Source organism: Arachis hypogaea, chromosome 8, assembly GCF_003086295.3.
Source record: "Arachis hypogaea cultivar Tifrunner chromosome 8, arahy.Tifrunner.gnm2.J5K5, whole genome shotgun sequence".
NCBI lineage: Eukaryota > Viridiplantae > Streptophyta > Magnoliopsida > Fabales > Fabaceae > Arachis > Arachis hypogaea.
The window spans coordinates 1,778,289-1,805,265 of record NC_092043.1 but is presented as its reverse complement, the minus strand read 5'-3'; the positions used below and the strand labels follow the sequence as shown (position 1 = coordinate 1,805,265).

Sequence of the window (26,977 nt, the reverse complement as noted above, 5' to 3'; positions counted from 1 at the left end):
AATATTTGGTTGTTAAGACACTAATTTTTTAAAAATATGAGAATACACAAATATACATAAAATACATGTATTTGATATCCTTTAAAAAAGATGAGACACTGAGACACACTATACGAGACACAAACTTTTACTCTTTTACCCCTAATTATTTTTTAAAATACCATTCTTATCCCTTAATCTTAACCCCTTTTTTCATATTCTCCTTCCTCATTCTTCTTCTCAAAAGCTCCCCCCTCTTCCTCTTCTCTCCTTCTTTCTCCCTATTTCCTTTGTCACTTTCTTTTCTCTCTGTCATCGCCACTGCCGTTGTCACCGCACCCTTCTCTTTTCATCTTTCTTTCTCCACTATTTGTTTAGATACAGATCCGTCGTTGCCGTTGTGCTCCACCCCGGTGAACTCATGCGGTTCTAACGTGTCCAGAGACCAGAGAAGAATCCGTTTACACAGAGAAGATTTTCTTGCTCCCTTGGTCCAGATCTGTCACACCTCCTCCTTATTTTGTTCAGATCCCCTGCTGCCTTCGCTTTCTTCTCGCCGCTACCTCTCTTTCTTTTCCTCTTCACGGCTCACACCACCGTTTCTCTCCCTCTTCCTCTTCAGTCCGTTACTACTGCTCTCTCTGATTTTACTTTCTGTCAATTCTTCTTTCTTCCTACCTCTTTCTTCATTTTTCTATTTTTTTCCAAAAAAAGGTTCATTTTTTTATTATTCATCTCTGTATATTTTAATATTATTGAATTTGTTGGTGAAAGTATTAAAATTTTTTGATATCTAAATAATTTTTTTTTATTATACGAATGATAGTGGATAAGAAAAATAGATGGTGATAGAATAAAATTCACTGTGGTAATTATGACAAAGGTAGAAAATAAAGGTATTATGGACATTTTAATATTTTGTGTGTCTTGCATATTTGTTTTGCAAAACACAAAATATATATACATGTATTTTGTGTTGTATCTTAATATATATCTCAATGTCTATGTCTATGTCTAAGATATAACCAAACGCAGCCTTAAGGCTCCAATTCAAGGGAAAACCTGACTTCATAAACTCTAATATCCTCGATGAAAGCACCAAGGTCCAGGGACCTGAGTTGGGTATACTATTCAGACAAATAGTCACGTGAGGAAATAGCCATCAAATGAGAATCTGATGTTAAAGGATGGCGTTCGATTCTAACACAAACGAAAATGCCATTAAGTCGAGAAATCACCATATCGCGACATTAAGACTACAACATAAAGGCAATAAATCCCATGTAATGGCAGCCCTAAAGGGAAGGAATAAAAGGGAAGGGCACTCAACAGGTAAATCTCGAATCACATATACTACTCAAATACTTAACTAACTTTAGTATCGGAGTGTCTTGCAGGTTGCCCTCCCGGCCTAGTTCTGCACGTGCTGAAGCTAGGTTTTTTTATATCTAACTCCCCTAGTTCGTGAACTTTCTCCTGGTACAAACATCTAGATTATTAAAAACATATTTGTTTGATTTATGAGTATAATTAAATCTAGACAAAAAATGTGAAGTAAATTGATTTGTCCATTTTCCAAAAAAATAAAATAAATGTTTTAGTTATAAAGGCATGGGCCTTGCATGTCTAGGTTTGACAAGTTGTCTAAACATGGTGAAGTTGAATAAGTTATATATATATATATACCTAAGAACACAAGCGTAGCTGTATTATTTAAATTGCACAAGAAAATTAGGTCTCACCTTAAACCAACTTTGAACTAACGTATTAAGATCTATGTATTGTATATTGAATGAACACATTTACGCTTCCATACTAAACGGTAGCGTATAAACACATTCTCTTGAAGCATGAAGGATTCCTAAAGGCTTCACTAATATGTTAAAAGACCCGATGGGAGCGGAAAGAGTTTTTTAGAGATGTAATAGCAAAGGTTTTATTTGAATTAATGGAATAAATTAAACAATCACTATGATCTTAAAATTCTCTCCAATGTACAACCAGAACCTAGAAGTCGAGTAAAATATGAAGATGACCAGAATACAAATTGAATCAACCACATGAATTAAATGTCAATATAAAAAAATGCTGGCTTATGTTTCTATCCAACGGTAGTCATATTCTCCTTCCAGTTATCGGGTTTAACAGTGCTGCTCTTGCGTCGGGCCAAGAAGCCGAAGCCGAAGCCAAATCCAAAACTCTTCTTTGAATCATCACCCGAGTCTATCAATCCAACAAGCCTAGCAACAAGTGTTGCACTTTCCCTTGCGTGGTTCAACTCTGTGTTGGTCCATAGCAGATATGCCAATTGTATGCTTCTGTGCTTAGTATTCAAATCGATACCCCACCTCTGGTATAGTTGCAGTCTTTCCTTATAGGAAAATTTCTTGTGCACTTGCTTGCTTAGCATCTTCCTCTCACGATTTAGAGCCTTCAAGCTATCAAACAAAAATATATGATCACATGTCTTACACTATATGGGCAATCACAGTTAAAATTGTTTATTAATATGAATTGGTCATCCTTGCAGATGGAAGGGTGAATTGCATGTTAAAAATATACTTAATAAACATAGATTTTACCTTGAATTAGGTGTGACATCTAGACCTTGTCCTGTAATGTCAGCTCCAGTAGAAAATGTGTGCTGAAGAAAGGACAAACGTCGGAGCTCAACATCCAAGTACACAGTATCCGCAAGTTCACCCTTGATGAGAAGAAAAAAATAGGATCTGTGTACAAGTGGTACATTACATGCATGCCAAAGTTCCACTATATCTTTCTGCTGTCTCTCAAATCTGGAAGGTGTCATAGCTCCCGCACATTCATAGAAACCCATACCTTTTATTTTGCTTAGACGTTTATTGACTACATATGATTTTCCATGTACCTATAACATTTAAAATAAAATATACAAGTATAAAATCTTCATGCAGAATGCTTGTTGTTAGAGGATAAAACTTGAGGGAGTTTTTGTTGAAAGAATACTGAATAAGATTTTCTACTCTCCATGTGCAGATGTCTTGGACATGTAAACAGAACTACATCCAAGTAATAAAATTGTTATTTTTAACAAAATATTTTTTAGTAAAAATTTTATATATATAATTTTCATTCTTAAATATGCAATATACAAATTATTTATAATCATATTCTAACTTATTAAAAAGCCATGTATGTTGTTTATAGTCCTGTCTAAAACATGAATGCATTTTGAACACATGGAATAATCTCTATATGCTTGTCAATTGGATCTCAAAATCTATTTCTGTGCTTACCAATTGATCGTTAGAGTTCTTCTTTGATAGCTTTGACCTAGACTTCTCATTCATTCTTACAGCGAAATTGAGAACACTTGCAGTATCCTCCCCGTCAGAATCAACATCGGATTCTACTGGAACTGGAGCATTGGTCTCACCAATTTGAGAATATTTTCTAGATGATTTTCGTGTAGTAACTTGCATTGGCGATTTATATGGCTCCTCAGGGAGGTAATCCAAGCAATCAGAATATTCCTGTTCAACCCTAGTTGGTGTCTGTTGCAGTCCGGCAAATCGAGAAGGTGATGCAAATTCCTGGTCAAACTTACCTAACCAAGAAGGTGATGAGTATGACATAACCTTTTGCTGCAACCTTTTGGCATGATGAAGTGATGCAGGTTCCCAATCCACCTTGATTATTTGAGCAGCTGGAGACATTGGAGTAGCATAAGCAGCCAACATGGGCTTGCAAGAAATATATGGGGACTCATTTGGGTACTCTGAAAGGTCCTCAACATGGCAAGGTTCGTTGGTCTTTTCAGTGTTCTGAACTGTTTGCTTCAGAAAATCTTGACTATTAAGTTCAGCAACATGATCCAATCCTTTATGGTCATTCCTCGATGATGATTTAGTAACTACATGTGTGACCTGTATCATGGGGGTATTTCCTCCACTTTGTTTCAAAGCATGAAGGGATGTATCAACACATTGAACTTCTCTGATACTATCTTCAGAACCGGCTTCCCTAGATATCTCCTCCCAACCATGACATGGATCAGGCCCAGCAAATGTGGGAGGACTGCCATCCAAAAGAAAGTCATCTTCCATATTCTCTTGATGCTGTAAAAGTTTTGCAGTTAAATTAGACACACTGGATGTTCTTCTGCGATGACGAGGAGTCTCAACTTGAGTATTTGTCTGGAGCAAATTTTCAACACGAGATTGAAAGAGATCACGTTGTTCAGTTAACTCCTTGATCTTCTGTTCCATCTGCATATTTTCAAATCAAGAAGAACGAAGTAAATAAAAATTAATGAGATCAAATTATGTACTCTATGATATTTATCTTTTATAGTTTGTATATTTCTTAAAAGGATACAAAGAGTTTGAAATATCATAGTGAGGATACACATTATTGAATCTTCCCTTACTTGTTCAATCAGAAGCTCTCTCTCCTTTAGTATCGCAGAATTTGAACTGAAGCCCTTCAACTCATTCTCCATTCTAGCCAACTCTTTCTGTAGTTGCTGTACCAAGACCTTATCGGACATGACCACATTGACCTTAGCATTAGTAGTCACCTGCTTGGCAGTAGCAGCAAAGAGTAGGGTATTTTTTGATTGCTCAACCTGGCTTCGCGCCGGACTAATGGTGCAAATGATTGCTGTTCTTGCATTGCCGCCTAAAGAATTTTGTAGAATACGAGTAAGCTTAGAGTCTCTGTAAGGTATGTGTCCATTTCTTTCCTTGCTGCAATGAACAATAGTGGCTTAGAATTTAGACAATCTATTTGAAAATGAAGGTAGAGAAATAATGTTTAATCACCTCTTTCTTTTTCTTCTGATTTTTTTTTAAATAGAACTTTTACTTCAGATTAGGTTGGCAAGTGGGTAGGAAGAAGCAATAAAGATCTATTAAGTCAATGAATATACATGCTAAACAACAAGAGAGAATAGATTATCAATTAGGATACAGTACATCAACATCAAACACTTTGGCTTTTTAGAATACTTTAACGTACCAATTACACTCTTCAGATAGTAGAACACGCACTCAACATTTTCAATAGATTATCATAATATTCTTCTACTACTTCAGAGCAATCAAACTTAAAGCATAATACAGAGCAACTGGATGCAAAAATTTTGAATTTTAGAATACCTTAGTTTTCGAATTACAGTTCCAAGGGTCAGCAAACTTCGATTTATGTGGCTACCTTCTCTCAATCTTGTGCCTGCTGATAATGCTTGAGAAGCACGCTCACTCCCGGCCAGATCAACGAAATTCTGTAGAAAGAAACTAATTTTTATTTTCTATTAACACGCGTGCACGCACACACATGTATAGGACAAAACGAGTAAAAATCGTACCACACTGGCTATAAGTGTACCAGAACGTGTAGTGCCTACATAATCAGTAGGGTTACTTTCAACTGTCTGTAATTTCATCATTTTGGGTAAGGTTAGAAATAAAATAAGAGTATTTTGGTAAAAAATATTAACTAGTTTTATAATAAAGTGGATACCAATCGAAGAATTTGATGAGATCTGGAGCTAGTCTCATTCATGGCTGTTTCTTCCGTTGTCCTATGAGCTGCAAGATATTTGCAGATGTGCGTTGAAATCTTTGAAAAGCATCAAAAGCGGTAAGAGTGTAAAACTAAATAGATACCAAGTCACCAATACCTGCGCATGTTGAAAGGAGTTCCTGCAAGTGGCTCCTCTCTGTGAGAGTCTCCTCTGTAAGTCTTTCAACAATAGTCCCTTTCTGTTTGAGGCACATAGATTCTCAATTGGTCAAAAGAACTAAAGCCAAGAACGCTTGCACGTCCAAAAAATAAATAGTAAATTTACCTCTGGATCATCAAGCAATCTAAGTGGAGGAGAATTTGCAATAAGAAGGTCTTTAACTGCTTCATTATATATTTCCATCGCAGAGAACTTCATAATGTAGTCTCTCCCATGTTGCTAGGACACAACAATAAAATGTCATGTTTTGGTAGCATCATCATAAAATCATCAATTTGAGACCGAAATAACTAGAATTTCTTTATACCTTCTCTATGTAGTCATATATATCATCTATTGCATATTCAGTAATTCCTTTCATGGTGTAAGTCTTCCCACTACTTGTTTGTCCGTATGCAAAAACGCTACCTAAAATTACATTCAAACTAGATTTAGACAATGGATATATACTTTTCTTTTTTGGTGACTCAATGGATATATAATTTATAAAACATATAAATTAATTTAAAAGTTAATAATTTTAAAATTAACAAATTTATACATAAATTAAACTATAAATAAAACTAAGAAAATATTTGATTGAAATTTATTCATTTGATTTCATATAATAAAAATAGAATAAAATCCACCATCCAAGACATTAAATTAAGAAGGGTTGCTACTCACAATTGATGCCACTAACAACTGAAAGGACAATTTCCTTGATTCCCTGCTCATAAACTTGCTGTGTGGAGCTCTTCTCCCCATATACCCTGTCTGTTTCAAATAAATAATTCAATCTTTACATGTCATAATCAGAATTCAAGAGAAAATTCTTAAGATTATGACTCGTATCAATTAATTGTTCGATATTGGATCATAGGCAATGATATAACATATAATGTATTTCGTACCAAAAGTGTAGCCATCTGTTGGACCATTCTTATATCTGATGGTGTTTCCAGAAATGCACTCCCATTCAGACGCATCGCGCCTCCACCTTTCTCTATCATTCAAAGGCCTTACTCGAATCGAAACAAAAATCTTCTCCTCCTCGCAGTTTGAGGTAGGTGTCTCGGACCCCGGCTCTCTCATCTTTGCCATTTGAAAGATGCCAACACCAACGCCACCACGCGTTGTGTCGAATCGCACTCAACACACTAACACAACACCCAGAACGATAACCTTGCACATGCACTTGCAACTGTAGCAGCAACAACAACCTGATTCATTACGTTTTTTCAGCGTTACGTTATCTGCTTCACTGCTCATAATTCATTCTTCTTTGCAGCTGAAATTTGCGTCTCACCCCTATGTAAAACAAACACATGAAAAATCAAATCAAATATGCTGAAGCATGCATTGAAAAGGAAGGATTATGATATTTATATCTGTATCTATGGTCATTAATTATTCAAAAATGGATGATTGGAGGGAAAAAAGTATTAGGTGATACGTACCGTTTCTCCAACCTCTCACGGCGGTGAGTGGCCGGAGATAGAGACAACGGAGTGGAGATTTTGGTGTTTATGGCAAAACGGTTTGTATTCCTATTCCCTCTTTTCTTCCTCAACTCTCGGATCCCGCTTCAACGCGCCAAATAAAACCTTTTGTCCGTTAACAACAGAATATTTGATTTGATTCACAATTTTGTCCCTCCCTCACCCTGTTATTGACCTTATTACCCTGGTTTTCCTTGACCTTATGTTGCGTTGCAAATTAAAATTTGTGGGGCTCTGCTGCGATAAGTGCGCTCAAGTCAAGAACTATTTTTCCTTATTTTCCTCGCTCTTGTTTTTTGGTTTCACAAAAGCACTATTTCCTCTATTTTCTTCGATGCAGCGCAACTTGAAATTTTTACTTTTGGATGCTTTACATGCATATCAATGTCTAAATAAGGATAAAAGAAAGTAAACCCAATTGATAACTAAAATTCAAACATATTCTAGCTGACAGTCTGACACATCGTTGATCGTACGACAAGCTATTAATTACGCCCTCGCCAATTTAAAATTAAAAATAGTAGTTATTTGCATAAATACCAATGGCATTATTACCTTCCATAATTTTGTAATACATACTTGTTATAATATAATATCTTATGATTTGCTACGTTTATTAAATATACGATTTTAGTATATTCCAATAATCATATAATAAATTTTCCATCAACGTATACGATACCGATACAAATATCTACGTCTGTAATAATCTACAATCTTAAATAGTAACAAGTGTAATATACTAATATTAAATTATATTGAGATATATTTTCGAAATTCAAATGTGTAACTTATGGAGATTTAAAATATTAATATGCTAAATTATTAACTATTCTTAAACGGTAATCAATAATGCCACCAACTTTGAAAAAAAAATTCACTAATGCCACAAAAATAGTAATTATTTATAAGTATTTTTTTCTGAATTTAAGAATTATCTAAATAAAATTGTAGAAAATAAGTTAGAGATATGATATTGTCATTATCTTCCTATTCCAAATTTTTAATATCTTAAATTCGTCATCTCCAATGATGGGAGTGTAACTGCAAGAATTTCGACGTTCAAGTTGACATGGATTATAATAATTATAGATCGCAAGAAGAACTAAAATAGAGATCATACTGGAGAGTGCACATATTTAGATCGAATAGTGCATATATTATGAGATTATGATATTACAAACTTCTCTTACATGAGTTGTTCTTTTTATGAACTACTTTTATGATAAGGATGTTTGATGTCTTATTGTGATTTCCCTTCGTATGGTGTTCTTAGACCTATGTACAATTAATGTTGTAACAGTCTCTTTTAATAGTAGAATAATAGTTATAATGTAACAATTAACCTCATAAAATTGAGTTATTTGGTATTAGAAGGAGTTATGAGAAGTTAAGATTCTCTTTGTAACATATTATTTGAAATTCGAAAGAATACTTAATCATCAAATTGATTTTTTAGAACTTCTTATACTCTTGAACCCAGATTTTAGTATTGGACTTATAGAAATTTTCCTGAACAGGCTCCCAAACTTCTTATGTCTTTCTTTCAAGAAAGATTTGCTAGAGTTTCAAATCTCAATCCAAGAGTCTCATTCTTTAAGGTGGAACTTTTTTATTTTGCTTATTTTTTTATAAAGTTCGAATCCTGACCGTAACTTCTATTAATAGTAAGTTACCACCTCAATTTATGAGTTTAAAAGTTAAATTTTTTTTAATTAAAATATATTTTTTTAATCAAAGTTTGCATATTGTGATTCTAGAATCAAGAGTTGATATTTTCATTCCTTGAATGTCAATTTTTTTTATTTTTTAATTTTTTAATTTCATGGATTCCTATTGTGAGTTCTTTCAATTTGTAGCTTGTAAGCTCAAGCATTCAAATTTTTAAAATTCCAATAAAGGCATATCAAAATAAATTTAAGTGGTTAGAATCAATAATTATTAAATTTATTATGCTTAAAATAGTAACTCAATCATAAAAATGTTGAGTTTAAAATGAGAAAATTATGTATCTTAAAATAATTGCATAATAATTTTTTTCATTTAAGTACAATCTACCTAAATAAAACTTTTTTCGATTTAAAATGATTATTAGGACAATTGAATGATGAATTTTTCTAATTTAGATTAGTTGACTCATATTTTTTTAATAAACAATTGTTGAAAGATTATTTTTTTATTTCTACTACAAACTTTCTTGTTATTTGTTTAAATAATAATATGCTCTAAAATATTCTATAAAAATTTAAATAAATAAATCATAATTTTACGTGTCTAAATATAAATGTGGTTTGCCTTCAAGGAGTTTAATTAATTAGGATTTTAAACATTTTTCTTCTTTAGTAGAGAACAAATTTCCATCTTCCGGCTTTATCAACTTTAATTTCTGAATGTCAAGTAGTGTTTCTTGTGATAAATTTAAAAAAAAAATTTCTTTTCTTAATTTTTTACTTCACAACTTTTAATTTATTACTAAGCCTCTAAATCATTGACTATTTAATTGGTCAAGTAATTATAAGCCTTTAAAACGTATAATGATATGATCACAAATTGAAATTTCTAAACATTTTTACCTTTTTTGTAAATTTTTTGTATTATGTTCTTTAATATTTGTTTTTTATATCCATATATTTTTTGCTTTTTTTATATATTTAAGTATATTATTCATCTTGTAAGCATGTGTTGTTCTAGATTCATTTACAAAGAGATATGATAATATGATATAAATTTTCATATAATTGAAATTATTTTAAAAAATTCATCCATTTTCTTGTTTTTGAAATTTTTATTTTTTAATAAAAGATAAAAAAAACTCAGCAATTTGGCGGTTTGGAATTTATGATTTTCAAATTTTAGAGTAGAACTCAAAATGAAGAGGATGTGACAAGCAACATGTCTCCACAGATGGCGTCATTGTTCAAAAATATTTTTGTTCTTCCGATTTTAAGAGTTACCTGAACCAAATTTAAAAAGTAGGTTCGAGACACGATGTCACAACCATCCTCCTATACTCAAGTTATTAGATCATACATGAGTGCACATATTTAAAATAGTGCATATATTATGAGGTTATGATGTTACAAGCTTCTCTTATTTAAGTTGCTCTTTTCATGAGCTACTTTCGTCATAAGATGCATATGTTTGATGTCTTATTGTAGTCTCCCTTCATATGATACTCTTAGGTCTATATAAGTCAATATTGTAACATTCTCCTTTAATAGTAGAATAATAGTTACAATATAATGTAATAATTAACCTCATAAATTTAAGTTATTAGATATTAGAATGAGTTATGAAAAATAAATATCCTTTTTGTAACATATTTTTGAAATATAAGAAAATACTTAATCATCAAATTGATTTCTTAAAACTTTTTATACTCTTGAATCTGGTTCTTAGTATTGAATTTATAAAAATATTTTAGAATAATAATAAATCTCACGGTATAAATAGTATAGATTGTAAAGAGATGTACTTATTTTATATTTTGAAAAATTTAAAATTCAAACATAAAAAACTTAAAATATTTAAATAAATAATTTTAAAAACTGAGATATTATTAAATTACTAATTTATTTTAGTAATTAAATTTAACCAAATTGATTCAATAATTTAAAAATTGTTAATAAAAAATTTAATCAGAAAAAGAAGAAAAGGAAAAAGACATAATAAAAACAAAAATGTAGTTAAACTTGGTTATAAAAATCACTTGTTCATTTGGTATTTAAAAAAACCATAAACATTCCAGCTATAAAATTTGAAAAGTATAACATACTTTATAGTTAAACTCATGACACATATATACTTATAAGTTATAATGCATTGTAAATGACTAAATGAAATAAATCGATAAGTTACATAAAAGTTCATAATTAAAATAAAAATATAAAAAATATTCGGTCTCATTACATATCTATAAGTTTTTTAGTAATTAAATTAGCTTAAATTCAATAAAAATTATCTAATTTCATTAGTGATAGTGTGTTAGATATGCTTTAACTTCCTACTAACGTGAATATTCTGTATTCCGTGCTCTTTAATATAAATAGTTAAATACATTTTAATCTTCGTGTTCTTCTATTTTTTGTGTGTTTTTTTTCTTATCACTATTCTTTTATTGCTACTAATGTTGCTATATTTTTTTCTTTTTCTCCTCTTTTTCTAGGTAGTTTTGCAGCATTGTATATTTTTTTATTCTTTATTTAATTTTTTTATTTTTATTCTTATTAAGAGGATAAAATAAGAAAAATTATGAGAAAGTGAAACAAGAAGTAAAATATGAATAAGAAAAGAAGATGATGATAATGATGAAGAGGAAAAGTTTTGAGTTATGCAAAATTTATTAGAAAATAGCATCGAAACTTTTTAATCGTGACATAAGAAGTTTTTAAATTTTGATACCAAAATTTCATAATCGTGACATAGGTTCTTGTTAAGAGGGTGAAAAAAGAATTACGAGAAGAAGAAGAAGAACAGTAAGTGACACATGAATATGAAATGCGTTATAACAATTTGGTTGAATTTAGTTAGAAATTTTGTTTGGTTGTAGAGATTTTTCAAAAGATATCATCATCCCACGTTTTTTAAATACAAATATTTATATTTATAAAAAAATAAAAAATTGATTTTTATCATCATCATCATTGTCATTAGTCGCCCACCTTAAAAAAATACGATGATATTATTGTTGTTATTGCTGTGGTTGTTGTTGAAGAGTTTAGAAAATAATAATTTTGATTAATGCTAACAAACATTTTCTTGGGTTGAAAAATTCATATTTAGTTTAATCTGTGTATTAGTTATGCAAGTCTAATATCAGTTTATTTTGAACAACAAATATAGTATATCAAAATGCATATCAGAAAAATATTATAGTTCAAGCCAAGCTCAAAAAGTTGAAAAAATTAAGTATCAGACCATCAACCCAAAAAAAAGATTATCAAAATTTGGTGTAAAAAATACAGCTAAATTTTTTGACAATTTTTTTTATCTTTTTATTGTTTTTCTACGTTATCTTTCCTTACGCTTCGTCTCAGCTACCTTTCAATGAGAAGGGGAGCCTCTCGACCCCATGATCCCATAGAAAAATTGAAAGAAAAAGAGGATAGTAGGTTTGGAAAGAAGATTAAGAAAATCGAAAAAACATGAAAGTTCTCATAAGATGTAGGCCTTCAACTAAGGCATGAAGAATGGATGGTGCATAATGAAATTATCATGGATACGGATATTAATGAAGTGATTGTGAGAAAAGGCTGAGAATTAGGAGTAGGGTGGCATGGAATGTGGGAAGAAGTCATTTACAAGTATAGTAAAGACAAACAAGAATGATCAAGCAGCCATGGAGGTGGAGCGACCTAGAGAGAAAAATTTCCTTCTTAAATGAAGGAAGAGGAGAGTGAGAATGATGAAGAGATTGTGATAAGAAAACTACTCTTTGTGCTCTACAACTTTGTCATAGAAAAAAGTATTAAAAGAGATTATAAAAGAGTGGTGGAGTTTCTTATTGTAAAGCTCATGGGAAGAAAAAATTTTCTAATGCCAATGAAAAAAAGACTGACAAATTTATGGGGTAAAATGAAAAGAATTAAAGTTATTGATTTGGGTTGTGAGTTCTTTCTCGTAAGGTTCTTTAGCTCGAAAGATTTGGGCTTTTCTCTTACAGAAAATTCTTGAAAAATCTTAGAATATTATCTCTCGGTGAGACTTTAAAAATCTAATTTTGACCTAACTATTGCAACCATTGATAATGTAGCTACCTCGGTTAAACTTTCAAGACTTGCTATTGAGTATTAAAATAAGATCATTCCAAAAAAAATTAGTAACATCATTAGAAGAACACTAAAGATAGATTCTAGCATAGTAGAGATCTTAAGAGGTAAATTTACAAGATTTTGTATAAAAATGAATTTGACTAAATTTCTGGTATCTCAATATTAGATTAATAGAGTAAACCACTCCATAGTGTATGAAGGGCTACAACAGGTCTGTTTCTCTTGTGAAAGAGTGGGACATGAGAAAGAGAGCTGTCTTGAAAATGAGAGGACTCAAATTTAGAACTATAAAAAAAATGATGCTACTACAGGGCCACAACGAGAGATAGAAGAAAAAAAATTTTCTATCCAGCAAAATACTGATAAAGGCAAAAGAGGTCATGAAAGAAAAAAAAAAGAAAATATGGAATATGGATATTGGTCCAATGGCAAACACTTGGACGAAAAGAGGTGAAAATAGGTTAAGATACAAGTAATTATGCTAATGGAGGAGGCAAAGGACACGTTAGTAGGACGAATTCTAGATTTGTTGTATTACAGAGCAAGAATTTTTATAGAATAACCTAAGGAGAAAATTACAAAATGACAAAAAAGGGAGAGACGTCAATCAAACCTACCCATAAAGATAACAGTTCTCGACCTTTTACCGACAAAAAATGTGTCTTAATTCTCTGTTTCTCGCACAGTCCAAAACAAAGACCAAATTAGTAACCAGCCTAAATCCTTGTCTAAAAGTCCTACCCCATAACTTCACTTCCTATCTCAATACCTTCTAACGTCTTTAACCCCTCCCAAATTGTTGTGTTTGATCCACCCCAACCTGTAGCCCCACTTTGATAAAAATTGGCTAACAGAAATTCTAATAGTCCATCCCTTTCACATGACGTTCAAGAAACTCTCTTTGAATTCTCTGTTCTCAATAAACACCTTGGTTATGGTCCACTATATTTTGACTTGTTAGACTCCAATATCATTTCTGAAGTTATGAAAGATTTTAAAGAAAAAGAAAAAAAGTTGTTGAAGTTCAAATGGAAGAGACTCTTATCATGGGAGAGATACAGTGTAACTAGCAATGTCAGCTAGTATTTTGGTAGAATATAATTTTTATTTTGTCTTTGTTTTAATGATTGTTCTAGCTTGAAATATCTACGGGATTGCAAATCAGGCATCAATTCACACCTTAAAAGAGACTTGTAGACAAAAAAATCATACTACTACTATGTAGTTTGAACCCAAATGTAGAGGTGATAAGGCTAATGAAGTGGTTAGATTGCTGAGATTTAGGCATTGCTACAGAGAAGAAGCTACTAATTACAGTGGAGGTATATAGATTTTACGAAACAATGATTCCTTAAATATAAGAATCAATTTGTCCATATGACTATCTCAATGAATAATGAGAGAACTTGAGAGCTTTTAGCTACCTATTCTTGTCCCAGGAGAGGTCAAGGAGAAATCTTTGGGAGAAGCTTAAACATATAGCTAGTAATATAAGTATCATGTGAATTTTAGTTGGTGACTTTAATAGAATTGCAAATGAATAAGAAAAAGAAAGGAGGAGTCTCGACAGATTTCTATGTGTGTAAACGATTCTAAAAGATAAATGAATGTAAGTTGATGGACCTTGGATATGTAGGAACTCACTTTACTTAGATGGAAGCTCAAAGGAATGGTATTGATAGAGTTTTCAAGAGATTAGATCGCGCTCCAGCCAACTCAAATTAGAGAAGAGAATTTAGAGATGCTAGAGTGGAGGTGATATCAAGGGTAATTATGATCATCACCCTCTGCTAGTCAATCTTAATCTAGAGAGAATAGATATGGGTAAAAAGTTATTCAGACATGAAATCATGTGAAAAACACACCCTAAGTTTTATACTTTTCTCGATTCAACTTGGAGAAGAAACCAACATCTCCCTATACCTTTGAGTTCATTGACAAGAAGTTTGAAATATTAGCATAACAAATAAGTGTTTGAAAATTTGTTCAGGAAGAATAAGAGACTTTTAAACAAAATTGCTGGTATTAAAAATGCTCAAAACTATGGTTGAAACCCATTTTTAGAGGATAGTGCGTGAAATTAGAACTCGCACAACTGAAATAGCAAGTGCACCGGGTCGTTCAAGTAATACCTCAGGTGAGTGAGGGTCAATCCCACGAGGATTGTCAGATTGAGTAAGCAATGGTTATCTTACAGGACTTAGTCAGGCGAATAGAAAAGATGGTTGTTGTTATAATTGCATAAAATGAAATAATAAATAAAGATATACCAAACTAGTGTAGAAACAATGATAAAGAATCAGTTAAGGCCTTGGAGATGCTTATCCTTCTGGATTAATACTTCTTATTGACTACTTTAACAATGAGTGATTTATTCAATGGCAAGGCTATAAGGGATTAAAGCCGAGACTAGTGGTCATTAATCTTCTCTAATCCAAATCAAATGTAGGTGCTAATGGTCATCCAATCTGAATGAGGGTGAAGCGCACGCAATTCAATCTCTGGTGATCCTACTCAAAATGACATAGACAAGGTCAGATCTTCCGGATCGGAGAATGATGCTCTTAATTCTAGCCTTAACGCCACAGAGACCTCAATTACCCATGACTAACTAGATTTTATCTCACTTATCCCAATTAGCCCAGATACTCTCTTGGAACCTGTAATATATTCTCAAGCTGCAGCTCAGTACGGCCCGGCTAAGGATCCGCAAGAGCCCATGTAGAATAAGGAGTCATACTCTCGTTCTAGCCCAGATTCATAAAGATGAAGAAAGAAAACACATCATAGAATGGAATCAAACATGTATTATAGTAGAAAAACAATAATATTAATCCATAGGGATGAGCAGAGCTCCTATCCTTAACTCAGGAGATTTAGTTGCTCATAATTTACAGAGAAAAACTATGATGAGTTCGAATATGGTGGAGAAGATCCTAAACATGGGTGATCTCCTCATATATATAATAATCTAATAATTAAAAAGTACAAAAATGAGATAACTAGGCTAAAGGTGTGAAAATCCACTTCTGGGCCCACTTGGTGAATGTTTGGGCTGAGCTTGGCATCCAACTTGAGGAATGGGCATTGAACGCCCATTAGAGGGCTATCCATGCTGCCTTGTGCTCCCTTGGTGGCGTTGAACGCCAGAAAGGGGGTAAGTTGGGCGTTCAACGCCCGTTTTGGGCTGTCCTCTTCAAAGAAAAATATGGACCATTATATATTACTGGAAATCTCTGAAAGTTATCTTTCCAACACCATTGATAACGCGTCAATTGAATCTTTGTAGCTCAAGATATGCTCATTGGAATGCAAGGAGGTCAGGATTTGACAGCATTTGTTGTCCTTTTTTTCCTCTAAATCAGACTTTTCCAAAACTTGCCAATTTCACTCAAAAATCATCTAAATCATAATAAAAATCCAAAAACTCAAAGTAGCATCCAAAAGGTAAATTTTCACTAAAACATACTAAAACATAATAAAACTTAATAAAATATACCTAAGAACACTAAGAAAATAGTACCAAAAATGGTATAAAATATCCAATTATCAAAATACCAAATTTAAACTGTTGCTTGTCTTCAAGCAACTAAAAACAAGATAGGCCTAATGGAAGAGAAAAATACAATAGGTCTCAGAGTTATCAATGAAGCTCAGTTCTAAATATTAAATGAGAGTATTAGCTCTTTACTTCTGAACAGTTTTGACATCTCATTTTTCTTTGAAGCTCAGAAATATTGGCATCTCTTGGAACTAGAATCCGGATGATATTATTGATTTTCTTATTTTAGCTATTCTTGATTCTTGAATACAGCTTTTGTATATTAATGTGTTCTAAATTTGAACCCACCATCACATTGTTAAGGATTCTTTTATTTGGTACGTCAATTCTCTATAAGTTTTTCGAGACCCCGCTATAAGTTCTACCCATATTCGTTCTGATCACCAACTCATATTAGATACAGTTCTGTTTTATTGGAATTGTTAGAATAAATAAACCAAACCCAAGTAAATGAATTTGACTTGACTGCAATTTTAGAGAGACGCGAGAGCGAAAGCCTATGGGGTTGCTTCTGTAACTAGATAACTAGCACTGAAAACCGTCTTTACATTGGATGCGCACACGCATTGTGTTAACTGTATTCTGAGTTCTTGATACTAATTCAATTATATATCCTTTAGATACAAAAAAAGAATCGAAAAATCGTCTTATCGTCTTATATCTACTTTCAGATTCGACAAAATTTGGATATCCAATATAGATGAAAGAAAGTAAATAAAATGGGTGGAAACATTTTTCAATAGCGGAATATATTTCTAATAAATTCTACAGTTCCGACATAATTATAAAAAAATACCCTGTCTCTTTTTTTGTGGGGATCAATGACAAAAAGATAGGATTAGTTAGTTCTATTTCTCGATAGGGGCAAGGGAAGGGGTATAACTCAGCGGTAGGGATGGAAACAGGCCAGGCCAGGCCAGGCTTTGCTCTTAACAGGCCTGGCCTGTCATACAGTTGATTGGCCTGAGCCTGGCCTGCAGCCTGTTATAGGCTCTTTATAAAGTACTAGGCTTGGCCTGTTATTCAGCCTGGCCTGGCCTGAAGCCTGTTAAAAGGCCTGATAATTTTTTTTTACAAAATAAAAATATTATTTAAAAAAATTATTTTTTAATAAAAATTGTTATATATAATATGTCATATATTTAATATTTATAAAAAATTTTAAACGTCTAACATATTTAAAATATACAAAAATATTTATAATAAAATATAATAAATTTAAAATATCTCATAATTTTATTAATAATAAATAATTATTTATATATTTAATTATATTTTAACAGGCTCAGGCAGGCCTGACAGACCTATAAGGCTAATTAGTAAGCCTGGGACTGGTCTATTAATGTATTAAGGCTTTTAAAAGAGTCTGGGCCTGTACCTATTTTATAACAGGCCAGGCCAGGCCAAACACAGGCCAGGCTGTAGGCCCCTGGCAGGCCGCCTGGCCTTTTTCCACCCCTACTTAGCGGTAGAGTGTCACCTTGACGTGGTGGAAGTCATCAGTTCGAGCCTGATTATCCTTTTGCCCCCATCCCATTCTTCGAGAATCAAAAAGATCCTTTTCAATCAAGTTTGAATGTGTTCGTTTGGAATCAGGACTCTTCTACTGTATTTTACTTTATGTTTATGCAATAAATTAAGTATCTTTGTCTTCGGCTCAGTCCTTTTTTGAAGATTGAGCCGAGTTTAATTGCAATTATCTAGAACGAGCAATGTTCAATTTTCGGTTCACACAATTGAGTTTTTTTTTTTGTAAATTCATCTGTAACTCTTCTATTCTTCCAGGCTTACCCTGAAGATCAACTAAGCCCTTTCGGGGACTTGCTTAAGAATAAGAAGAATAAGAAAGAGGAATCTTATGTAAATACCATGGAATAAGGTTTGGTCCTCCAATTGAAGTAAAATCTTTCGGATAAATCAATGCAATTTAGGAGGATTCGATGAAAGGACATCAATTCAAATCCTGGATTTTCGAATTGAGAGAGATCAAGAATTCTCGCTATTTCTTAGATTCATGGACTGGAAAAATAGAAGAGTTACAGATGAATTTACAAAAAAAAACTCAATTGTGTGAACTGAAAACTGAACATTGCTATTACAAAAATTGCAAACCCTTATGGACATCCTAATATTCTTGCAGAAGTCTTTCTTTGATTATTATATTAAAATTTTTCTGATTAGAATATAAGAATTTTTATATTCTTAATTATATTATATATTATTATATATTATATGCCAATATAAATTTTCTCGAAAGATGTTTCGAGTTATTAATTTATCAGTTAGAATTGATTTCAGTAAAAAAGATTTGGTTTTGGAAATTCTATAAGAGATAATTTTGGAGTAATGAAGATCATCAAATAATGCAAAAAAAATTCTTTGTTCTTTTTGTTTGGGTATATAGTAATGCAAATTACAATGTTGAAGTATTTGATTATCATATCTTGAAGGTTTATGTTATTTTTGTAAAAATTTTAATGAACATGGAGCAGTTTATTTTTTATCTGAAACTTAATCATGTGATACTTTGATGAGATGGTTTAAAACAAACCAAACCATGGAGCAATTTTCTAAACTATTAGGAGTCCAAGAACAATAGCAGAAAGTTGGAGATGCTACTGCTCTTGAAGTCAGAGTTATTTCTCTTAGAAATGGTCCCGCTCTTGAAGTTGGTTTTTTTTATAATTTAAAGAAATTTAGTAGAAGCTATATATTTATAACAACAATGGTTTTTTTCAAAGGCTATAGCCTTTTCTTTTTTTTTATTTTCTAAACATAAAATGTTGTTCAGAGGTGTAAAACAACATCACACTTAAAATAAGCATAATCGTTGTTGTCTATTGACATCTTATATAATTTAGTAGCTTTGACTTTTATAAATTTTTTTGTTACTTCAAATTTAGATTTACTTTTGGTTTTTCTAAGGAACAACTTTCCTGACAAAGCTCAAAGTGTGAAATTTGCTGCAAGGTGCTTTGGTTGAAGTTGCTCCTGCCAAAGCGGTATGAATGATTCATCTGCTTAATCGCTATTTTTTACTTTTTTTGTTTATATTAGATCATTTTTGTCTCTTCTTTGAATGTTCAGTTTAATTCTTGGATGGCACTCTTTAAAATTTAACTAAGTTTATATGTATTTAACTATTTTTGTTCTTCCTTTTCCTTCCATAACTAACTTTTATATATTTGTTTTTGAGTTTCCTTTAAAAATGAGTTTCCTACTATATATAAATATTGAAAACTCAAGGGCACATAGATAATGCTAACTGTTAAAGTTATGTATTACATGCATTATTTTGTGAATATGCAGCAATAATAATAATAATAGTTCATAAATTATCAGCTTTAATTTTCTTTTTCTTCTGCTATATATGCTTGATGAATGTAGCTTTTCAATTTTTATTTTATATTGTGATTTCTATTAACTCAGCATATATCACTGTTGCAGTTTTATATTATGTTCGTTAGCAGTTTTTAATTATTGAACTATGCTCTTTACTATTTTCTGTAAGTCATAACTTGAAAATTATATAGATTTCCTTTTCGTTATTTTGTAAAATAAACATTTTTTAGTTAACTAATTTAAAAATAGGTCACTACATCTAAAACAAACATTTTTTACATTTTTAGTTAACTAATTGATTGTTAGTATTTTATTAGAGAAGAGATCATGAACTTGAATTCTATGGTGATTTCATTAGGGACAAGATTTATGTGCCCTTGATGTCATGACTCACTTCATATAGGGATAAGATTTAGGACATATTTATTTGAACTTCAAAAAGTGATATTGGATAGTTTTTAACTCAAGTTATTATGTATTTATATTCAATTTCAGGCTGCAGGATTTACAATGTAAATGTCAGAAGTAAATCCCTCTCTTGTTAAGGAGGCACTACAGGAACTCACGAGCACGATAACCAATCTAAAAATCAAACAAGAAGATTTGAAGATGAAAGTAAAACGCAGTATAAAATAATAGAACATGATGTTTTTCGAGCAAATCATTCGTTCTAAGAGAGAGTTTATGCAAACCTGAGTGTTAAAGTTGAAAACAAGAAAACTTAAATGATAAAGTGTGAATTGTGCAAAAATCTAAACGTGATCAAATTAGTATTGCACAAAATATTTTAACATTTAAAAATATTTTGTTTTTACTATGTGTTTCTTTTTCTTATAGTACTTGCTTGAGGTTGTGAGAAATGTAGTATCCCTATTTTTAGCATAAATTCAGTACCTCAGTGGATGAAAATTTCAAAAAATTTCTTAGTTTTAGTTTATAATTAGCATTTTAAAAAGTTGTGAAAGGAGTTGCAATAACTTTTAAGTTGATCGAATACTAAGTTTCATTTAGAAATAGAGTTGAAGCAACTAAATAAAATATTTTAGTATGATTAGCTTAGCAAATCTTAAACATAATTTAATATTTCTAAAGCATATGTATTTATTATTTTTTGTAGTCATACCATAATAGAAAATTGTCACAAAAACGGTGTGCATGTGAGAACATAATTACAACTTTTATTAGCATATATGTGAAAAAACAAATTTGTTGGTCTATATGGGATGAAGAAACAATTTTTACCATAAGAAAAAAAAGTTTGTATCCTAAGAACTTGAGAACATAAATTGATAAATATAATTTTTCTGCGTTTTGTCTGTTTCAAAATGCAGTTCGGATTAAAAAACAATGACTATTAGATCAATACGGTAATTATAAGATAAAGAAAAAGATTAATACATATATAAACTTCCATATTCATGCATTATGTATTTAAATTTGCCATGAGGTTAGTTGTTTTTTTGAAAGGAAAAACCTTTTCTGTGTCTATGTAAGAGGATGTGGCTGTTTTTAGAAGCGGAGATGGTTGAAGAAGTAAAAATTTTTTTATTTCATTTTTATGGTTATCAGTGGCTAAGAGAAGGGGGGTTGAATCTTAGCCCTTTTTTCTTTTAGTAACACTTGCTGGCCTTTGAAACAACTTCAGGAGACTTTTTGCTTTTTGTCTCGTACCTAGCCACGAGACGTTTACTTTTTATCTCGTAACCAGGCAAGAGATATTTTTCAGTTTTATCTTCTATGCAGTAGAAACAGAAATGGAGTAGAAGAGAAAGAGAGAATCACACCACGAAGTATCCTGGTTCAACTGCCAAGTGCAATGCAGCCTACATCCAGTCTCCATCACAACAGTGATGGAATTTCACTATAATCATCTTGATTACAAACACCAATTCTCCCTAGGAACTACCCTTCCTATCCGGGACAAGTCCAGAGTCTAACCCCAATCTTGAACTTGACTTGGTCACCTACCAAGCTTTCAACTGCTAAGTGTTAACCCAACTTGTAAGGAGATTCCCACAGAATCATGAAATATAACACAGATGTACAAAGGACTTCTAAGGACATCTATGGCTTTTTTTTTTAATTTTGTATACTCTGTCTTTTTTCGCTCTATGGTTTTTTCTTACAAACCTCACTGTTTTCCTTTTTTCATGAGACTCAAGACAGACAAAACTAAACAGAAAAATACAAAATGAAGAACATTGAAGGAGAAGAACTTCTATTAGCTTGGGTAGCTATGAGAACTCTGTACTTTCACTCTTTTCTCCTTGCTTCAAGCCCTGGCTGTTCTCCCTTATTTATAGAAGGGGAAGCCTCCAAGGTTGAAACTCTTGAACCGAGCTAATCTTCTTCTTCTTCAAGCAAAGACCGGTTCAGCCAGAGAGAGAGGAGAGGAAACCGAATGTAAAACCCAACATGCAGTTACCTCTGTGTCTTCCCTTCTCACAAATCCTCATCAATCCGGGCCTTCCATCTTAACTTGCACTTCAAGAAGGATTCCTAGCCCTTGATGAGTCCTTGATGCTTGACAGCTCCTCCTGCTCTAATCTTCTACCTCTTCCTCCACGTAGCTACAGTAGCTACCTCCTGTGGTGGTTGATCAAAAGTATAGACGAGTCATGCTTCCAAGAGATTTTCTTTCTCTGACCGAGTTGGATCTTCTCCATTTTCGGTTATGGAGAGCTTGAGACTTCCTCACCACTTTTTACCAAAAGTGGAAAAGATCTCAACCACACCCTACTGTGGATATCCTTTTTGTTAATGCCATCATTACAATGACTTCATGCTTACAACAAGCTTCTTCTTCTTTCTTCTGATAACTTGCTTTTGCTTCCATTTTTCCTGTGAAGTGACAACCGAACAGAGAAGAGAGAGATTGCAAAAAAGATTTCAAAGGAAATTAAGAAAGGAAATAAAATGAATTAAGTTTCCAAAACCCATACTAGTAGCGTGTAATACATTTAAGGCTATCAAATCAATTTTCATTTTCTCTTTCCTATTTCCAATGTCTGCATTAAGTGTATTTAATCAAAATTTGAAATCCATCAAATGATAAAAGTGGATATCCATTGCAAACATGCATTCTTTGCTTTCTCTTTTTTTCAAAATCGGACCAAACTAGTTGGTCTTGCACCAAGATTTTATTTTTGGGCTTGCTTACCAAAATTCTGACCCAATAGACAAAATATTGCTTCAGCCATTATAACTAAGATTTTTGTACCAAGGCTGAATTTTATTTGCCGACCATTTTGGGCTTTTCTTTTTCTTCATGGCCAAACTAAAAACTACACAACAAAATTATTAATTAGCAAGTGTAATTTGAAGAACAAATTAATAATTTGTAATTAATTATTTTAATAATATTTGATTATCATCAAATTAATTTGGAATTTTTCAATTTCATCACTTTTGTTAAAAATTAAATACACAATCCAATGGTATATTCCTTAACTTGCAAACTGATATTTGAATATGTATATAAAAATTTATTTATATTTTTGATATAAAAAAATGATCCAACACATATAAACAAGATAACATAATTGATATATATACATTAAATCATAAATATATTAATCTTTTTATAAATAAATTATATATAAATACAATAAAATAGATTATATATACGACCCAAACGTGCGTAGTCCCAACTTTACACTAATAATAATAATAATAATAATAATAATAATAATAATAATAATAATAATAATAATAATAATAATAATGAGTTTATGTGTTATTATTTAATGAGTTTTTAAAATAAATATACCATACTATCAAAAATGTTTAATAACAAAAAATAATTAATTAAATTTTTTTTATTTAATATTCATTAATTCATTAATTCTTATAAATGTAATTATTAATAAATGCTAAATAAAAAAAATTCTATTTTTTTTTTGTTTTCTTAGTATTACCGCCGTACTATATATATACACGACGTGAGAACTATACGGTGTTTGTCATTAAGCCCTTTTTAATGGCTTAACAATTTTCTTCTGCACCAATGAAATGTTTGATTTGGAGCAAATGCAAGAAACATGATACATCGTCATTAATTTGGTGTGAACAAGAGGGAAACCTCAACTTAAACACTGACGTTGAAATCAACTGGTATTTCACAATTATAAGATAATGATAAATTGGATATTGATAATGTACTAATAATATTGAACTTTATAAGGGTCACGCAAAAGCTACATATATATCTTTATTTATAAATGACTCAGACTATGTAACACACAAAATTAACATTCAAACCAAAATCATGAACTCATCACTTTTGATAATGTTAAGAAAGATAGTGGTGGTTGTGATGGTAGCAACATCTGCAATGTCTTCTACACCATGGATGCCATGCCCATCGTCGTCACTACCTTGTAATGCTCGGCCAGTAAAGGACAACATGAACCAAGGTGAAGATGAATTTTATGTGGAACAAGACTATAACATTTGGGACCCTGCTCCAGTTTACAGTGGAGGAGGTAAATCCGCTCCGGTTCCTCATCCAGGAGAGAAACCATGATCATGATGAGAGTCATGCTTTTTTAAGTTTCCAACCATCGTCACTAGCTACCTTAATTGGTAATGTATGTTTTTATTAGTTTCCAAGCACGCTGCTGTTTTAGCATTTGATGTACATGAACTAGCACGCACTTTTATCATCTTTAGTTTGACTTTGATAATAATATTAGTCATTTTAAAGAAGTCTACTTTGTTTGTTCATTTCATGAACAAAATTGAAAATATCATTATCAATTTATCATTATTCTGATGAATCAATATAATTAGTGAGTATACATGAGATCAGAAGTTCTTAATGTTTACTTGCTCTTTTTTCATTAATTTTCTCACTCAGAGACTTTGGGGGATGGTTCAATTGCTGGCACAGAGTTTGGTGCTGTTATTTGGGACAGAGGCACATAAACTTGAATTGGAACTCTAAACAAGACAAAAAGAAAAAGTTAAGAAATCCCCTTAAAATTAATTATTAGAAGGTTGAAATTTAGTTGTAAAACTCACATTGAAAGCGGTTCAGATTGCGAATGTGTATCCATTCGAACAACCATTATCTTCTGTTGAGCTGAGTCACTGGCTGATTCTTCTATTAGACTCAACCTGAAATCCACCCAAATAAAATCAAAATATACCTAAAGCATTGAAAAGAAATACAGGCTTTGTTTTTTGAGAACTTACGTAGTTACAGATTTTTCTTTTTTTTCCTACCTTTTTTTTCTTGAATAAAACATTAAAGGGCTTTTTTTTCTAAAAAAAATATATACAAAATTAGAAGCAGATCGTAAAAAAAGAATTAAGCAACCGGTATTGGAAACAGAAATTACATGCTATCTGGGGGTTTATTTATACTGTTTTGATCCGTTTGTCCTTGAAACAAAGGATTATTCTTGCTTCCTAAGTTCACCTCCGGCAATCTAAGCATAGAATAAAGATCATTCAGTAAAAATACTATACAGTTAACAAATCAGGATATCAAGATTTTATCAAATAAAGGTTCTTACGTTTCGGATGAGTCATAGTGACCTTCTGTCGATCGCAACCGAGCTCCCTTCTTCCTGGAAAACCAAAAACAATTATCAGCAACCAAAACACCTTAAAATCGGCAATATACACCCAAATATAACAAACCCTTGTGCAGTAGCTTTTTCATTGGTTTTCTTTTTTTTTTAATTCTCTTAAGAATTCTTATAATAATTCCGTTCCAAGTTCAGATATAACAATACATACAAAAGAACCTGTTAACAAATATAATTTTGATGATAAACGGTAAGATAGCTTTACAAAGTATCTTACCTATCATAGTATTGAATTTGTTCTTCAGAAGATGAATCTTCAACAATGTGCTTTCTCTTTTTGGATTGCGTCCTGGAAATAAAAAAAATATGAATCAGAAAAAAACAACAAAATTGATGATAAAATACTATCGAAAGCAGTACACACTTTTTGGGTGTAGTCTGAATTTTTTTTGTTTTTTGTTTTTTTATTGGTGATGATTCTTCACTTCTGAAAGTTAATGAGAAACACTCTGTTAATAAAATTGAATTATTCAAATAATAAACAGAAAAGAAAACGATACAATGATAATTTTAGAATCTTACTCATCATCGGATTCACTTTCACTTTCTGTAGTGGAATCCTACAAAATCTGCTTCCTTTTTCTGAATACGATTCTAGAGGGCAAACAATTGTTAGAAAAAATACCCTAAAAATGAGAAAATACACCCAAAAATATTACTTACTTTTTAGATATCATGCTGGGTTGTTTTCTTCTTTTTGTTGTTTCCTCTGAGTCTTGTTCAAACTCAGACTCAGAGAAAAAATCAAGTTCACTCTCCGAGGAATCACTCTTGGATGAACTTGGCTTTTTCTTTTTTTTTCTTTTTCTTTCATTTCCTGCAACTTCTTTTTCACTTCTGCCTTTTTGACAATGCCCTGAAACATTTAAAACCAATTACACATCAATTCAGATGAGATACACCCAAATAATCTTCATATACACCTAAATATTAGATAAGTATACAAAAATTAGAGATGAGTATTCTGTTCATTTACCATATGACCATCAATCTCTGCTCCGATCCTTGCAACCAGCAGCTCTCTATTCTAGTGGCTAACCCAAGGAGGTCCAAGGATTGCTTCTGCCTTTTTTGTTTGCGTGTTTTGTTAGATGAAAATAGATTATCATCAAGGCATAGAGGTATCCGTCAATCGATTTTTTCTTTTTTCAAACGATAATTGCTTATGCCTTTTGGTGCACGAATTTGTAATCCGCACAACTAACCAGCAAGTGCACTGGGTCGTCCAAGTAATACCTTACGTGAGTAAGGGTCGATCCCACGGAGATTATTCGTTTGAAGCAATCAATGTTTATTTTATTAATCTTAGTCAGGAAGCCAATAAGATTATTTGGATTTAATTGTAAGAAGTCAAAGTATTTAAAATTATTAGAAAAATAAGAGAGAATCAAATCGTTACTTGGTGTGCAATAATGAGAAATATGTTGGAGTTTTGGAGATGCGTTGTCCTTTGAATTTCTACTTTTCCTTGAAGTCCTCTTCCCACACGCAAGGTTCCTTCCATGGCAAGCTCTATGTAGGGT

General features: G+C 31.8%; 1 protein-coding gene across 1 annotated transcript; it reads right to left on the bottom strand.

Annotated features, from left to right (window-relative positions):
- Window positions 1-1,888: 1,888 nt before the first annotated feature.
- On the bottom strand, window positions 1,889-7,318 carry LOC112705614 (kinesin-like protein KIN-7J). The gene is made up of 13 exons (XM_025756487.3): window positions 7,144-7,318; window positions 6,598-6,994; window positions 6,371-6,460; window positions 6,012-6,112; window positions 5,810-5,923; window positions 5,642-5,723; window positions 5,482-5,549; window positions 5,327-5,392; window positions 5,118-5,242; window positions 4,388-4,706; window positions 3,255-4,226; window positions 2,562-2,866; window positions 1,889-2,417 (listed from the first exon to the last, which is right to left on the bottom strand). Exons 2-13 carry the CDS (start codon window positions 6,785-6,787, stop codon window positions 2,081-2,083), a joined length of 2,769 nt encoding a protein of 922 aa, XP_025612272.1. The 5' UTR covers window positions 6,788-6,994; window positions 7,144-7,318; the 3' UTR covers window positions 1,889-2,080.
- Window positions 7,319-26,977: the final 19,659 nt, after the last annotated feature.